Source organism: Azolla caroliniana, unplaced genomic scaffold (genome assembly GCF_043228905.1).
Source record: "Azolla caroliniana isolate FFs.n. ecotype wild unplaced genomic scaffold, voAzoCaro1.0.p SCAF_16, whole genome shotgun sequence".
Taxonomy (NCBI): Eukaryota; Viridiplantae; Streptophyta; class Polypodiopsida; order Salviniales; family Salviniaceae; genus Azolla; species Azolla caroliniana.
Genome location: NW_028230451.1, coordinates 4,553,537 through 4,571,498, shown reverse-complemented (window position 1 = coordinate 4,571,498; position 17,962 = coordinate 4,553,537). Strand labels below are relative to the sequence as shown.

The 17,962-nt window shown below is 39.0% G+C and overlaps 3 protein-coding genes across 4 annotated transcripts; 2 read left to right on the top strand and 1 right to left on the bottom strand.

Annotated features, from left to right (window-relative positions):
- The first annotated feature begins 2,677 nt into the window (after positions 1-2,677).
- LOC147853696 (uncharacterized) lies at positions 2,678-3,894 on the top strand. The gene has a single exon (XM_087331818.1). The coding sequence runs from the start codon at positions 2,740-2,742 to the stop codon at positions 3,331-3,333; it is 594 nt and encodes a 197-aa protein (XP_087187944.1). The 5' UTR covers positions 2,678-2,739; the 3' UTR covers positions 3,334-3,894.
- A 3,197-nt stretch (positions 3,895-7,091) lies between these two features.
- On the bottom strand, positions 7,092-10,341 carry LOC147853695 (D-isomer specific 2-hydroxyacid dehydrogenase family protein). Of its 2 annotated transcripts, none has more exons than XM_087332070.1 (2): positions 9,826-10,341; positions 7,092-7,823 (listed from the first exon to the last, which is right to left on the bottom strand). In XM_087332070.1, the coding sequence occupies exons 1-2, from the start codon at positions 10,264-10,266 to the stop codon at positions 7,305-7,307; spliced, it is 960 nt and encodes a 319-aa protein (XP_087188196.1). In that variant the 5' UTR covers positions 10,267-10,341; the 3' UTR covers positions 7,092-7,304. The 2 variants fall into 2 exon arrangements, with proteins under 2 accessions (XP_087188196.1, XP_087188195.1); XM_087332069.1 differs by lacking the exon at positions 7,092-7,823 and adding an exon at positions 8,208-8,960 and having other exon boundaries at positions 9,826-10,331.
- A 1,678-nt stretch (positions 10,342-12,019) lies between these two features.
- Positions 12,020-14,409, top strand: LOC147853694 (pentatricopeptide repeat-containing protein At1g50270-like). Its single transcript, XM_087332575.1, has one exon. It carries the CDS (start codon positions 12,235-12,237, stop codon positions 13,717-13,719), a length of 1,485 nt encoding a protein of 494 aa, XP_087188701.1. The 5' UTR covers positions 12,020-12,234; the 3' UTR covers positions 13,720-14,409.
- The last annotated feature ends 3,553 nt before the right edge of the window (positions 14,410-17,962 follow it).

Below are 17,962 nucleotides of genomic sequence, written 5' to 3'. Positions count from 1 at the left end.
TTGGTGGCGGGTGCTTAACAAAGCCATACTAATAATGGTGTTTTCTAGTACAAACGGATTTTAAGAGTCATTTTATGCTTCAAAAGGCATCCCCAATACACAAATTGCATGGAATGAAAGCATATATTTTATAATCATTACAAGGATATTGAAACAAGTATAAAAAGGGTTAAATATATCATTCTTATTGTCACTATTGAAAAATAATGCAAAATCACTAATGCCTTCACTTTGGGTATACCAAAAAACCTTTCATCTAGGCAAAAAAAGTACATATATGATTGTAACTTGTAAGTAAGAGTTATACAAGGAATTTAAGGCTAAATATTGAAGACCATGTGCTTTATAAGTCTAGTATTTATTTAAACTATAAAGAATGTATGGTTTTCTATATTCCACTGTACGTATGGTCAAAAATAAAATTTTATGAGGTATGTTTTAGCATTGGTATCAACAATTTCTCTCGTTAATTGAAATTCTTAGCATAGTGTCTCCATATGACTCCTAAGGTCAAAGCTATATATGCCACTTGTTACATGTCAACCTCACAAAAGAACAAGTGGCAAAGGCTACCATTTTCCACTACTCTTCATCCCAAGGGCCATGGACAATGTTCTTATCCTCACCACTATTTCTTGTGGTGAAGAATTCACAACCTCCATTAAAATTCAAGGATAACATGACTAGCATCTCATGTGGTGGAGACTAGGTTCTGAGTTTTTAATACTTTGAATTTAAAATTGGTTGCCTTTTACGACAAAGTGGTAATGCTACTATTCCACCATCATGTCAAGTCTTAAATGTCAAGTAGTCATGATGCAAATACTAATTGATCAGAAAATCCCCCATCAACCATAAACTACACCATGCATTCATCCTATTACTAGAGTATTGTGCTCTATGGCCATTCAAGCCTAAACCTAATACAAGGATAATCTTTTATGTAGTGTAAACAAAACCTTATTCAAAAGTTCATTGAACAAATTATTTTCTTGTTGATAAGATTGCATTTGCAAGTTTAGTTAATTTTGTGTAGGATGATTTAATTTAATTATATGGTCCGCGTAAACACTTAGTGGAGTGGTAAGTTTAATTGCCACTTTAGTGATATGTGCATATTCTCATGAGCAATGCCCATTATAACCTAATCGATTCAATGAAGAATCCAAGGTGAATTGTCACATCAGAACATTTTGTGTTTTCTCAAGAATAAAAAAGAGTTGTAATTTGTACAAGAAAAACATATTATTGTTTTATAGATAAAAATTGGAAACCACAAAAATCGACACAAAACCATTTGTGCTTGTATAAAGTTGAGAGCAATATTGTGGGCTTAGAATTTGACACCTCCTATGTACACGTACTCCCCTCAACAATTTAAATTTGTTCTTTTCTACACGCTATCCCAGAGAAGCATGCCACCATTACAAACATAACCTAAATTTGGTCACGACCCTTGAAAAAGTAAGCTATGCCGATCATGGGCTTTGACATCGATAATGAGTAGAATTGCCTTCTAATCCTAGCTACCTCTATACAAGAATATAATATAACAGAATTGACTTAAAGAAGAGGGGAGATTTGTACATAAAATATGCTTACATGTAGATTAGCAATTCAAAATAGCATGCTTATTTGTTCGAACATGACTTGTGTGTCCACAAACAAAAGATAAGGATCCTAATTGCATCAAAATTAAGGTCAAATTGTATAAACTATTCAAGGGACGAGTTTCCGTTATTACTAAAAATTAAAATCCCTATGAATTAGAGGGCTTCATAGGCAAGCCATTCGTTGGGGATTACGCATCTGATGACAGAGTGTGCACGCATCTCTTCGAATTAATTAGGAGCACAATTCACTTATAATGCTGATTGTTTGTTGTTCTTGATCAATCGATCCATCTGTTTTAAGTCATGAGATTACTACTTTTTTGATATCTTTACTAATGTGTAAAGCCTTAATGTGTTAATGGGCAGGCAATAAATAAATAGAGAGAGGAGAGAGACTGGTCTTGGAAACGGTCCCTAAGCTTGCAGGGTGTCACGTGGGCAGGACGCCACGTGGCAACCGGCCAAGTGGTCGATTCCAATGCAATTCCGACGTGGCAAGAGAAGCGGCGCAGAGGACTGCCACGTAGGATGGCTCCCGCGTGGGCGACCTGCCACGTGGCAGGGGCTTCTCCCCTCCTCTTTCCTCTGTTTTTTTCCTCTTCTGTAACGGTTTTTGAATTCTCTCTCTCTCTCTCTCTCTCTGCGCTTCCCTTGGAGAATTGTGTGTTATGTTATCTGTGAGCCTTCGATCCTTTCTCTTCTCTGCCCTGCTCTGATTTGGCTAATTTGGTCGGTCGATCGATCCGATCTGTTCTGACCTCTTTGTCAGAACCCTTGTTTTCCTTCTCTGATTGTCTTCACTGATTGCCCTCTGAGTAAATTCTTGATTTTCTGCTCCGATTGGATTGACTGATTGCTCTCTTTGAAAACCTTCCATTTCCTGCTCTGGTTGATTGATTGATTGATTGATTTTTGAAACCCTAATTTCACCGACAGCTTCTTGTAGTTTAGTTCTGCATCTCTTTCCTTGCGTTTTATTCTTCACCATCCCCATGGCTTGATCCCCTCATCAAATAAACTCTTGTTTCCATTCCCTCCCTCTGCAACCAAACCCTAATTCCACCGCTTTCTCGTTTTCTTCTTCTTCTTCTTCTTCTTCTTCTTCTTCTTCTTCTTCTCCTTGGACATGACTTCTCCTCATCACGGCCCTTGGCCTTCTCCTTCTTCTGATGCTGCTGCTGCTGTGGATCGACGTTCTCTCTGCGAGCTCTGTCATTCTCCTGCCGCCTTCCTCTGCCCTTCTGACGAAGCTGCTCTCTGCTGGCGCTGTGATTCCATGGTGCACGGCGCCAATTTCCTGGTGGCTCGGCACCGACGCGAGTTCCTCTGCTGCATTTGCTCTCGTCCCACTGCTTCTTTCACAACAGGCGCTCGACTACCTGTCGAAAGTCATATCTGCAGCAGGTGTGGCCCTTCTTCTAGCCCTGGAGATGGCCATGGTGGATTATCTCCATCTTCCTTCGACAAAGAATCTGAGAGCAGCTGTACGGGGTGCAGTGTGTTAACAGATTGTGACATTGATTCAGATACAGTGGTTTCCTCAGAAATTGCTTCTGGTACGTTCGGTTGGAGGCATCATAGCAGATCCTCAATAGAAGAAGAAGAAGAAGAAGAAGAAGAAGAAGAAGAAGAAGAAGACGAAGAAGGTGATGATGACGAGGATATGTCAGACACAGATATGGAGGTCCAAAAAAACAGGTTTTGCAAGCGGTGGAGTTAGAAATGCAGATCTGATCTCCAATCAAGTATGTTGGAAATATGCAAGCATTAAGGTTTCTTCGAAGCTACTGCTGTTTCTTTCAACCTACAAAAAGCCAAAAAAGAAAGGAGAAACAGAAGAAAAACCATTGCAATTTCTTCATATAGTTTCTGAACAGAGGGAAAAGGAAAGGGAAAGGAAAAGACTGAGTGAGACTGACAGAAAGAGTTTCTTGAACTCTGCAAGTTCAGGATCCATAACCTGAAAAATTAATCATCCAATAACTTCTCGTGATCTCTTGCAAGTACAACAATTGCCTCTGAATAACGATTTGAGCTTCTTCAAACATATTATATAGATAGATAGATAAATAGATAGATATGCAGAAGCATCATCGTCAGTACTCTGTGCAGAGAGTTTCTCTTCTCCAAGGAGAACTTCAATGGAATAGCTTCAAAGGTACATACAAACAGAGATCCGAACGTATGAAGAGACTGTGTAATTTTGGATTTACATACATAAACACACATCATATTATTAATGTATACATATAGATCTTTTATCCAACTCAAATGCTGCGTCTTTCTCTGTTTCTGTTTCTGTTTCAACTGTATGATGTTTACCATCTCTTGTGTTTACATTTATATATATAAAGAGAGACTGTGAGTGATTCTATGGAAGGAGCCATGGAACCTCGAAACCAATGAGGACGTTAGTCATGGAGACTTAAGTGTGGAAGGAGCCATGGAACCTGGAAACCAATGAGAAAGTTAGTCATGGAGACATAAGTGTGGAAGGAGCTATGGAATAGGTTGTATCTCCGGGTTACATTAGCTTAGTGGTTTACACCTTGGCAATTGAAAAGTCATAAAATTTGGGAGAACCCAAGTTCGATCCCCTATCATGTGCGATGCCACGTCTCATAAGACCAAAGTCCTAAAATTGAGACAATCCAAGTTTGATTCCGACCCATGGGTTATGCCCCGTCTCATTGATCGCAAGAACATTAATAGCCATGATGTTTGTAATCAATATACTTATAAGTTATGTGTGTGGTTCCTAGAAATGGAGTACTTCTTAGATATTGAAATACCACTACAATGACTCCATGTAATCAATGTACATGTCTGTGGTTCCTTGAAATAACATTCTTCTTAGAGATTGAAATACCATTAGAATGGCTCACAAATGATGGAGATGAACGAAGTACGATTTCATTTGTGAGTCCTTCCAACAAGACTTCCTTGCCCAAAAAGAACGCCATTTCCAAGGGATAGCAATGTGGATCCACGTGTGTATTTTGATTGAGAAGTTTGGTATCACATTTTATGTGATCCACATGTGTATTTTGATTGAGAAGTTTGGAATCACATTTTATGTGGAGGACCCCGCCATCTACAAACTTCTATGATATTTTGGTTTTTGCAAAATTTTAGTTCTCACAATATTCGAAGAGCCAATACTAACTAATTTGCTCATTAGGTCATATTTTGACAATTAACTCTCGGAATAGCTTGTTTGTTGATTATAGAAATCAAATGAGTTGTTATCAAGCCCTTTCCATGTCGATGACATGTCGGCCAATCTACATCAACCATGTGCCCATATATCCTTGTATAGTAGGAAAATGTTATTGGGATGTAGTAAGTTGGCACTAACAATTGATGAGAAAAATTTGGCAAGCAATCCACCTGGACATGGTGTATGTCAACATGTCACATCTCATTTAGGGATAATTTGCCAATTGGAATTGCAAATCACAAACTGGGGCTATCAAGGGCATTGTGTTAATGAATTGCTAACACCCAAGAAAATGGTGCATTGAACTACCTACTACGCTACATTATTTTCCACATGTGTTACTTTTTTAGGACACCCTACCATAAAATGTACTAATACCCTACAATGAAAACAATGGCCAACAAATGTACTCCATTTGAGCGTAAAATAAATACATAAGAAGCATGCCAGAATGTTCTATTTGTAAATAATTAGACCTCATCATAATAGCATTCCAATGAATGCAAAATCTAGACCTATTTACATTACATCAAAAGCTTGCCCAATTTCTCAATTCTTGAACATAAAGTGGCCACATTATCAAATGTCTGCATTCTACTGCTAACCATACATGACAACCTCATTTCGGAATGGATTGATACTCTACTAATGGCCCGTGGGGAATTACTTGTATCAAACTTCTCCTATATAAGGTAGGTAACTGGTTAAGTGGCTCCTTTGTCTCAATTCTTGAACCATAAAGGTGACCACATTATCAAATGTCTACATTCTACTACTAACCATACATGACAACCTCATTTCAGAATGGCGTGATACTCTACTAATGGCCCTTATATAAGATAGGTAACTTGTTAAGTGGCTTCTCTCTCTCAATTCTTGAACATAAAGGTGGCCACATTGTCGAATGTCTGCATTCTACTACTAACCATACATGACAACCTCATTTCAGAATGGCTTGATATTCTACTAATGGCCCCTGGGGAACTACTTGTACCAAACTTCTCCTATATAAGATAGGTAACTTGTTAAGTGACTTCTCTCTATACTCTTGACAAGTTAAAAGAACTTAATAAAAGCTATCAAACTAGTATAAACATCCTTTACATAACCCTCATGCATAACTCCTCTCAACCATTGTTTAACCCATAGATGAAAGGGTATTCTACCATTAAAAAAATAAGATCATTGCTCTATCTCTTTCATACATGCCTCCATCATCACATTTGTCAATCCTCTCAAGTGTTCTCCTTGACCATCAACTTACTCATCACATCTTTATAGGACATATTATGAATACTTAAGAAATAATCAGACATTGCATAAAATGATGAGTATTATCTTCCACTTCAACAATGCAAACAAAGCAAATACACTTTGCTAGTCCACATCTCTTCAGTGTCAACCCCAAAGGTCAACCCACAATCAATACCTACATGAAAACGTTCACTACAAGTGCCAATTTCGAAAGCCAACTATGTTTCAGGATATGCTACCAACACATAATCTCACCAATGCTTCTCTATATTATTCTTAAAAGCATTTACAAATACGTGCCTATCCCAAAGTACATGTTTATAACGTGGGTGAAAAAGGCTAACTTCTCTTGTATTCGTGACCAAGGAATCTGAGGACATACGCTCAATTCATTGTTGATGTGATTCTATGGGTCTAATCCTACACTGGCTATAACAAGAGTAGTTCAACCATATTGGGAGGCTAATATGTGTTTCATCTATAAGTATCATGATTTCATCTCTATCGACTCTCCAATACCCTTGAAGAGAATGCATATTTGTTGTGGTTACCTCATCTCATACTTTGCCATTTGGGATCTATGATTGTGTGTGTGTGTGTGTGCGCGCGCGCGTGCGTGCGTGCGTGAGAGAGAGAGATAGTATAGGACTTGGCCACAAGCCAGGATGATAGGAACTAGAATACTGACAAACCCAACCTAAAATTGATCAACCAAAATAGAAGCAAGTGGTATGAGCATTATACGCATATATTTTTAGAGGAGCTTAAAGAGTATTACAATATGTCAATGTTGTAACATGAGTTCACATATTTTTCACCTTACAAATATGAGATCCACTCTTTATATTCATAGTTAAGAGGTGAGGCTCATCTTCATCAATTGTTGTGTCAATCTTCAGATGCATTAAATGTGGAGAGTTAATTTGTTCCATTTCCTAGTAAGTGAAATATTTTCATAAGGTAGTTCTTTTCAGATATGCATCTTCAACCAAAGGCACCACGTGTACTACAAATGACGACATTTGATTATTGCGACCTCAAAAATATACATTTGAAAGTTGCTGCGAGAGTTAAATCATTACAATGTGATAGTTCATATTGAATTACGTTCAAGTACATAAAAAGAAAAATGCTTATTATAAAGTGATATGATGTTATATGCTCAATTAACCAACCCAATGTCCCTAGTATCACACAAGCATATCATTACTTATTTCTCAAAACACAGGAGTTATAAGGGGCCTCCCAGCAAAGTGTGCCTCGAGGTTTGCTACCACAAGTGCGGCCATTGCTCGTTCAGTTTCCCATGTCGAAGTTCCAATATGTGGTGCCAAAACAACGTTGTCTAGTGACACCAAATCCATGGGAACATGAGGCTCATTGTCATACACATCCAAACCAGCTCCTGCAAGCCGACCTTCTACCAATGCCTTCACCAATTCTGCTTCATTTACAATGGAACCTCGGGCTACGTTAACAAGAAAACCTGATGGCCCCAATGCATCTAAAACTTCACGATTGATGATGCCTTTGGTTTCCTGTGTTAAAGGGCATGAAATAATCAGCACATCTGAATCCGCAGCCATATCACGCACATTTGGGTAGTATCGGTATGGCACGCTTGGTTTCAAGGATCTGCCCTGGTACGAGATGGTGCATCCAAAGGCTTCAGCACGTTTTGCTACAGCTGTTCCAATTCTCCCAAGGCCCACAATACCCACTCGTTTTCCACTTACCTGAATGGAATTCATAAAAATGTTATGCAAAAAGGGATCCAATTCTGATTTAGTACAATCATGTTGTATAGACCCCAACAATCGGATCCAGCAAGTAATTATCATAACAAATAGTTTTAGAATCTATCCTGTTGTCTCAGGTAGCCAGATCTAACTCATTGGCAAACAATCACAACACCAAACACATTTGATACAAGATGCCCTTGAAGACTAATAATACCAATGAACTTCGAAGACTATACTGTGCGCAGATCATTGATCCCTTCAAAAGGTGTCTTGACTACATTGACCGCATTGATTTCCAAGCAAAACATCAACACAGAATTTGATACAAGCATTCTTGGAGACCATATGCACAGTATTGTTATTCAATAGTAAGAACTATTTTGCATAAAATCATTGATTCCTTCAAACGGTATCTTTAACATCCTCGAATACAACTCATTCAAAAGAACTTGCATTAACATCTTCTTACATGAGAAAATCTAAATTTCAAATGAAATGGCTTCTTTATCCAGACTTATAACCTTCTTAGCATAGTAGTACAATCATCACAGTTCCCAAAATGGGATGAGATATATAGGAAGTGTAATTCTACTAAAGAATAGAAGGCACCCACTAGTGGACAGGAGTTATAAGAGGCTTCCCTGAGAAGTGTGCCTCAAGGTTTGCTATAACAAGAGCAGCCATGTTCCTTCTGGTTTCCCAAGTTGCGCTTCCAACATGAGGAGCCAAAACAACATTATCCAATGTGAACAGCTCCTCAGGAACATGAGGCTCATTTTCATACACGTCCAAACCCGCACCACCCAAACGGCCTTCTACCAATGCTTTCACCAATTCTGCTTCATCTATAATAGGACCTCGGGCTATGTTAATGAGAAATCCTGATGAACCCAACGCATCTAAAACTTCCCGATTTATAAGACCTTTGGTTTCTTCAGTTAAAGGGCAGGAAACAATAAGCACATCAGAATTTGTGGCCATTTCTCGCACATCAGAATAGTATTTGTATGATACACTCGCTTTCAATGATCTGCTCTGGTATGAGATGGTGCATCCAAAGGCTTCAGCCCGCTTTGCTATGGCCAAGCCAATTCGTCCTAGGCCCACAATTCCCACACTTTTCCCACTTACCTGAATGAGACTTATCAAAAATTCTAAAGAAGTTAGTAATAAAGGAAGGGAAATGGTAAAATAATCATACAACAAACAAATTTCATTTTACTTCAAGCATGTACCTCAATGAAATAACCATGTATAGGTGGGTTTTAACCATGCAGTATGGAAATACAAGCATAGCATTTGCAAATGATCGAAACTAAAACTCATTAAACCAAAATGCACATTTCTAGACACATAAGTAATCACAGTATGGCAGAAGCACTCAAGTATGGCATTGGCCCTTGTTAAGCTACATGGACCTAACATCTTGTTATTGCCAATCTTCAACAACTAGAACATCTGGGTCTGATGGTTTCAAGATGATGCTTTTGAGATGAAATTCTTCTATTTATAAGCTCACATTCTTTTATACTCATGGTATACCATAAGCTCACATCATTCTATACTCATTTGAAGGTCATACATGGATGCCATGAACATATTAGTATATAGTTCCAAGGTCCTGGTGAACTTTCTTGGCCTCCAAGGAACACAAATATTGAAACATATCCAGAACCAGCTACTTCTACACACTAAGATAAAAAATCTATACAGCTTTCCAAATCATCTTTATAAAACTCAAAAAAGGAATCGTTTCACATATCTAGACAAGGGCAAACCACCTCTCCTGTACAAATCACATGTAATGATCCTAGGGTATATGATTAGTGTGCTAAAAAAACACACAAGAGGGGTCTACAGGTGTTGTATCCTTTCCATCTCACACGCATGCTTCTCGACAACGAAAATTTAAGTGTCACGTGATCTCCTCACAATCATAAAATCTCCTTTACATACATACATACATACATACATACATACATACATACATACATACCCGTGTAGTGAGTATGAAGGGCCCTTCTCGGGGCCATCGACCCTGGCGGACGAATCGATCGGCGGCCGGGATGCGTCGCATGGTGGCCAACATGAGGGCTAGGGCAGTGTCCGCCGTACATTCAGTGAGCACGTCGGGGGTGTATGTGACCGCAATGCCGCGTTGGGCACACAAGGGGAGATCGATCTTATCAAGTCCCACGCTAAACGTGGAGACAATCTCGAGGGCCGGGAGAGATTGGATGAGATCGGAGCTGGCACCCACCTCTGTGTTGCCGACGATGGCACGGATGGACGGGGCGTGAGTGGCGACGAACGAAGGCACGTCTTTGTTGTCCACCTCCCAGAGCTTGAAGACGGTGAAGCTCTTCTCAAGGGATGGAAGCATGGTGTCCACCATGGGCCTGGTGAGCAGAACGCCTGGAGCAGGGGAGGAGGCCATGGCAGCTCGCTCTGGCAGAAAGGCAGACAGAGAGAGAGAGAGAGAGAACAGTGAGTGAGTGATCTAAAGCCACACATGTTAAGTTAGTTAGGAAGGAGTGCCAAATATTGGTCCGAAATTGGGAGTGTCCCCTGTGTCCATGAGGCTCCAAGCCACACATTTTAAGTTAGTTATGAAGGCCAAATATTGGTCTGAAATTGGGAGTGTCCCCTGTGTGTCCATGAGGCCTCGAGAAGCCGCGGCTCGAGCCCAAGGGTATTGGTTTTCTTCCAATATCGGCCGACTCTCAACCCAACGATTGATGATGTAGCAATCTTCTCTAGAGAGAGAGTCCATGCTCCCACCGACTCATCTCTTGCCACAACTATGTGTGTTGCCCTTGTTTCTCGTCGTTAGCCTAAAAAGGTTGGCACCAAGTTTTGGCCTTTATACACTTTCGTTGCATCAAAACCTCCGCATTCAATGTTTAACATCACTTTTGACTTGCATCCTGAAACAAACGTATGTCAAAAAATCCCATCAACGTGAAGGTTGGTTGAGATTTGCTTCTGAATGAATTTTGTTGAGTTGCTAGTATTTGGTTGTGCTTGGGTGACAATGAAATACGAATTTGTTGTTTGTCTCACATGAGCCTGAATTTTCAAAATGAATGGATCTAGTTGTGGAATGTTCATTGAGATGTTCATCAAGAATGTAAAGAAAAAATTGAAAATAAGTGTGGATTTTATCTCTATGTTTATGGTATATGACTAGTGTGTGGTGAATGACATGTATTACTTTCTTAAGTTTCATAGAGGACTTAAGATATCTAAACTTTGTTATGTTTATGGCATATGTTCGAATTTCTAACACTTGTACATCCACGTTCCCTTAACAAAATCACACATAGAAGGTGACTATGTATGAAGAACTCTACCTTATAACACAACTAAAGGTAGGTGAACTTTTGGATATGGATAAAGAGCACATAATTTTTGGATGTCATGACATTTTGATTAGCAATAAACTTATCAAATAAAGTTATATTTCCTTTAATGAGGTAACCAATTAATAAAATAAACATTTTGACACAAAACGAACAATGTCTTTATTAAGATTGTGCGAAAGCATGTTAATATGTTCTTAGTTAAATTTATATCTATTATTAACATGGATTCATGTAACTAATGCTTAATGTTGGATCCAATACAAGATAAAAATGGTAGAATGAATCCAAGCGCATCTCACTACCCCCATGAGTCTTGGCACCCAATGAGCCTTAACACTTTTTCAAACTTGGTTACTGAAATTAGGCATCGAGGTAGTATCATGGCATCATCACCCAAGTCATGGAGTGACGTATGTTCGACATGCAAAATAGGGGTAACTTTCTTAAATGTAGGATCATCAAACCTAGTGGTGCATGATAAATATTGTTTCTACAATAACATCATTAGAGAAAATACCATACCAAGTAGTCGATCATTAAGTCACAATAACTAGAGAGAGATGGAACGTTAAGACATACTTTGTTGTTTGCGATGACCAAAAGCTATGAAAACGATCAAGGATTGGAAAACGTTATCAAGAATTAGAACCATGGCATGAAATATCCATAACAAACCATTAAACTCCATAATTATACAGAAGATCGATTTAGATGTCACATTTGTTGTGACCAAAGACTGGCATAAAATGCAGAGACGGACAGCAAATGGGCAAATGTTTGGGATGATCGAAATGGGAAACATATTTGAGACATGGAAATGAACTCTTTTATTGAATCCTCACTAGAACAGAGGAGAATCCAATATGAATCACATGTTCATCCATACAGACCTCTCTTAATCAATCCTCACTAGAGCAGAGGAGAATCCAATACGAATCACATGTTCATCCATACAGACCTCTCTTCTTCAATCCTCACTAGAACAGAGGAGAGGTGAGCCCTCTTAAAACAAAATCAAGAGGAGGCAGAGCAGGAGAGAGATGGCTTGGGAGCTCATGAAGACAGAGGAGGCATTAGCCTCCCTCTCCCGGGCACCAGACCTCGTTCCGTCCCTCGATAACTTCTCCACACTCTTGCTCGATTGCAGGAAGGCCAGAAACCTTGCGTTCGCGAATCGTGCCTATGCCGTCACTTGCAATTGCGGCGTGGAATCTCGGGATCTGATAAGAAACCTTATCGTCCCCATGTTTGTGGACTGCGGTGGGCTCGATTTCGCTCACCAGATCTTCCGACGATATCCTGTTTGGAATGAACACACATGGACCTCCCTCATCGGTGGTGTTATTCATCAAGGTAACCCTCACGCTGCCTTCCTCTTGTATAACCAAATGGAAAAGGTTTCCATCTACCCTAGTAGATACACCTATGTTTCCTTGTTGAAAGCTTGTGCCAAGATGAAATGCCTCGAAAGAGGCCAATCCCTTCATGCTTCCATTGCCATGGAAGGTTTCGAACAAGACTCATTCCTTGTGAGTGTGTTGGTAGACATGTATGGCAAGTGCGGTTGTGAAGTCGAAGCACAGGATGTGTTCGATTCCCTACCAGAACAAGATGTTGTATGTTGGACTGCTCTTATCACAGGCTATGCACAAAGAGGATTCAGAGAGAAAGCTTCTAAGGCTTTGGAACAGATGCAATTGGCCGGTATATCTCCAGATGTGATCTTATGGAATGCTGTACTCTTGGCCTATGCCGAACATGGAGAGTATGATCTTGCATTCAAACAATACACGCAGATGCAAGAACAAGGCTTGCTACCAAATCCTGTGACTTATCTCAATGTTCTGAAAGCATGTACAAATCGAGCAGCAATAAAGGTCGGGGTGAAAATACATGCTCAAATCCACAGGATAGCTAGTTGTGATGAGGGTGCTTTGGGAACTGCTCTCATCGACATGTATGGGAAATGTGGTAACATGGCTGATGCAGAGCATATATTTGACAAATGGCACATGAAAAGTGTTATAACGTGGAACGCATTGATCACTGGCTATGCTCATCAAGGGCAGTTTGAACTTCTTTTCGATTCGTTTGAGAAAATGGGGAAACAAGGTGTACGCCCCGATGACATAACACTTCTTGTTGTTCTCAATGTGTGCTGTCATGGTGGGTTTCTAGAGAAGGCCCGCAGATACTTCCGGAACATGTATAGCAAGTATGGAATCGTTCCAAATATTAAGCATTACAATTGCATGATGGACCTTCTGGGCCGTTTGGGATTGCTCAATGAGGCCGTGGCAATGATGGAAGAGATGCCTTATCCACCAAATTACGTGACATGGAGTAATCTCTTAGCTGCGTGCCAGAAGTGGGGAGATGTAGAGCTTTGCCGAAAGGCTTTCGAGCATGCTGTAAAATTGAAAGTGGACGATGCAAGAGTGTTCATCTTGATGTCAAATGTCTATGCAGATGTTCAGAAGTGGCACCACGGAACTGAAATGCAAGAGATCCATGAAATGAGATAATAGGGAACATTATTATTGAAGTTTGCTAGTAAAGTGGATGGGTCAGGCTTTAATTTCAGAATCTATAAAGGAGATGCTGAAAACTATTCCCATCTCGATGAGAGTAAAATGTGTCAAGCATGAGGATGATAAGATATATTGCATTTTATGAGCATATCAAGATTAACCCTGGATGCAGCAAAACAGTGCGAGTGTATACATGTCATGCACTGGGGATGTATATTTATGTATACACACATACAAATATGCATGCGTGTAATTTTAAGTCATGGATCTTCTTGCAAGACTGCTCAGACTTTGTCTGATTGGTTCATTGTTTACATCAGTTCCAGAGACTTATTTGGTCATCATCAAGGAACTAAAGGAAACCCAGCACCATTTTTAATATTTGCGGTTATTGGTATCATCTTTAGTTTTTCAAGTGGTAGCCTTGTGTCTAGAGCTTGATCTGACCACTCCCGAGAACTGGCCTAAAAAATTCGAAACTGTTTTATAATGTACATGATTCATGGTTCCGCGTGATAAGACGGCTGGTCCTTCCACCAGTTTGCTTCCTACACCAATTCACTCCCTCATGTATGTGTTTGTTACGACAAAGAACAAAAGCACCTACGCTAATAATTTTTGTGACATAATTATTGTAATTATAGTTTATATTATTTATGAAGTGAAAGTATTGGAGAAATTAGAGGATTTCAAGACAATGGTGGAGAAATGATCAAGCAAAATGGTCAAAATTGCCAAGTCAAATACAACGTTATTTAATAGAGAATAGTAAAATGGTAAATACAATATTCTCAAATCTGATTTCCCAATGACACAATTGGTTATGTTTGAAGAGCATTGTTGGAGTTTATTTGGTACCTATTTAATCAATAATTGATGGAAAGATTTACCAAATTATGAGGTGCGTGAAGAATACAAGTTTCCATGTAAGAGGAATGCAGGATAAATGAGATTGATGTGAAGGATGGTGTATAAATATAGCAAGCCCTCATCTTGCCAATTGCACATTGGTTATTATGAATCACTCCCATTCAACGTTGCTCAAGCATGGAAAATTCAGGCTAATATATAGAGGCTTGGGTGGACATATATCAATACACATAAACCTTTGATATTGTTAAATTTCAACCTTGAGTGAGTATTTTATCTTCCAAATCCATCGCACTTTGATTACTTAGAATAGCACTTTGATTTTATCAATGTTGATGCAAATATGGTCTATCTTTACGTGGAGGCAAGACCATATTTTCATGATGGCATTTTTGTAATCCATCAATTTATGTTAACCAAAGCAAGAAGACTCATATTTGAGCACCCAATTACTAGTACCACAAACTACCATGAGCAAGTAACCCAACTTTACCTTCTAGAATACTTTAGTTCCTTGAAAATAATGATCTATTTATGCTATTGCTGGTATGGAGCACCCAATTATTAGTATGGCAATTTGCAAACTATCATCAACAAGCAGCTAGTTTAAGTTTAGTTCCTTAAGATAATGACCTATTTATGCTTTTGCATGCTCAAAAGAAATGCATTACCTAAGCTATTTGGATGTTTGAGATCTCTATACTTTGTCATTCATGCACATTAATAAGGTCTCATCATGCGTATCAAAAGGCATGATTAATATTATGTATATCAAAATGTACCATTGATATTTCATGGCAAGATACAGACAATTCAAGAGGTGTAAATTCCTATCTATTAATACAACCAGATTTTGTTTCCAATTGAGCATGTTTTACGTGAAGTATTGTTAATAGTTCCACATATATAAAAAAAATTTATTTAAAGATATGTTGTGGTCGATTGGTGAGAGTGAGTGTGAGAGTGGAGTTGGACCACCTCTCCTTTATCTTCTTGTTTTGGCCATTACTTCACCACTATCATAATATGGCCTCAAAAAAGAATTGAACCCATAACCTTATAATACTAGAATAACTATTGTAATACATAAAATATTATTTCATTTCGGAAAACTCACGAATACTCTAATATTCTAGAACATTCTAGAAACTTCAGGAATACTTCTGAAGACCCTATAAATAGGGACATATTGTACTATTCGCAACCAATTCGGTTCAACCAACGCCAATCTTACGCACCTTAGTTGTTCTAATCCTTGTACTTCCTTCATATAATATACTTCCTTTCAACATAAAAGGTGGGGATGTAAATAATGTAAACAACTATTGAACCATCACGGTTGGCTCATTAATGGCAAACTATTTGGATGTATAATGGAATCAAAGATAAGTTTATGGGCTGGAAAAAATGGTTGGAGAGCTTATGGACAAGCTGGATTTCGAAAACACCAAAGCACCATTGATGACCTTCTCACCCTTCGAGTAATAATTGAGGAAAGTCGCCTTAGAGGTAAAGGTTTATATTGTTGCTTTGTAGACTTCAAGAAAGCTTTTGATATGGTACCTCGTGAGCATCTTTGGAGGTGAATGGAAGAACTTGAGGTGCCAAGTGAATATATGCTTGCAATTACCCGAATATATGAGAAGGTTATATGTTGTGTGCGTATGAGAGATAGACTTTCAGATTTTTTCAATAGCACTATTGGTGTTAAGTAAGGATGCCCACTCTCACCGACACTACTTGGTCTATGCATTGATGAATTGGAAGAAATGGTTACCAAGTTTGTAAAGGAAGAATGTGTTGAAGAAATTGCCATTGGGAATGTTGTGATTATGATTTTGCTAATGTAGATGATGTAGTGCTTTTTGCAAATACTAGGAGATGCATAAAAGCTTATGAAGACATTGGAAAAAATTTGCATGCATACTAAATTATGTAAATAGCTCTAAAACAAAGATTATGCTTGTGAAGAGCCAAAAAAGAGATAAACCATGCATTATGTACAACAATGAGCCACTTGAATGTGTTGAAAGCTTCAAATATCTTGGCCTTGAAGTTCCTTCAAATCATAGATGGAATGAATGTGCTACACTACGCTTAGAGGCGGGTAAGCGAGCATACTATGCATTTGAGAACACATGCAATCTTGCAGATATCAAGTGTTGGGTCCTCAAGAAATATCTTTTCGACACTTTGGTGACACTGAGTTTTCTCTATGGGGTGGAAGTATGGGGCAGTAACATCCCTAAATCTACATGGAAAGAGTTTAAAAATGTCCAAAAATATTTTCTTACAAAGTTTCTACAAGTTAAGAAACAAACGCCCTACACCCTCCTCCTCCTTGAGACAGGATCGCTTCCCATTGAGATCATGGCCATGGAAAGGGTTGTTGAATACATGCTTAAGGTTCAAAAAAGTCCCTCATATCGACTTCCTAGAATTGCATGGGAAGCAAGCAAAAAGATCCAAAAGAGACATAAAAGCATTAAATTTGTGTTTTGGTTGGATGCAAGATATAGAAAAATGGTTTGGTAGATGGGATGTAAGACACTTGCTTCATGATGCATCACAAGATTCCTCTGTAAATGAGGCCTTTTAGCAACGCCAATGTATCATTTTAGCAACGCCAATGTATCATGACATGGGACAAATGTAGAGGCTCACGCTTCACACATTATACTACACATATTGCAGCTAACTACAAAACCATATTCTTCACGGAACGGGGAAACCATACACATCGATACATGTTAGCGCCTATCCCGTTATCTACCATTCAAACCATTGCTTCCATGCGACTTAGCTCACATGCATTGCGATGTGAGACCGAGCGTTGGGGCACAAGTGATGAGAGTGGCTGGCTATGTACACTTTGCCCTAAACAAGTTCGAGAGTTTGAGTATCACACTTTGATACAATGCCCTCTGCCTTTGATCATATTCGACCATGCTTTCCACATCTCTTCGACCAAGCCCAATCCTTGCACAAATTTCTCTCACAACCACAATGTGCACTCTCGATTACAACATTCATTGGTAAAGTTCTTGAACATCGGGAGTCGCAACTCACTTTCACACGTATCATGTGAAATGTAATATTTTTAGTCTCATTCGTCATATTTGACCTCCGAAGACGATAATATAATCTATCTATCACTCCTTTTCTTTCTCTTGTGATTCTCTCACAGTCTCTCTCTCTCTCCTCTCTCTCTAGTACGAATCCTGACAGAGGTCTTTGTCTCTCCTCTCTATCTCTAGTACTAATCCTGATAATAGTAGTCTCTCTCTCCTCTCTCTCTAGTACTAATCTGGACAATTTGAACCGAATTCACACATTCTATCCTTGCTTTCCTCCAATACTAATGTCA

Bases quoted from the DNA above. Each gene is read 5' to 3' on its own strand.
- LOC147853696 (XM_087331818.1), top strand. From the start codon at position 2,740: ATGACTTCTCCTCATCACGGCCCTTGGCCTTCTCCTTCTTCTGATGCT.
- LOC147853695 (XM_087332070.1), bottom strand. From the start codon at position 10,266: ATGGCCTCCTCCCCTGCTCCAGGCGTTCTGCTCACCAGGCCCATGGTG. The intron at 7,824-9,825 runs GTATGTATGTAT...AATTCCATTCAG, and splicing joins CCTTCATACTCACTACACGG to GTAAGTGGAAAACGAGTGGG.
- LOC147853694 (XM_087332575.1), top strand. From the start codon at position 12,235: ATGGCTTGGGAGCTCATGAAGACAGAGGAGGCATTAGCCTCCCTCTCC.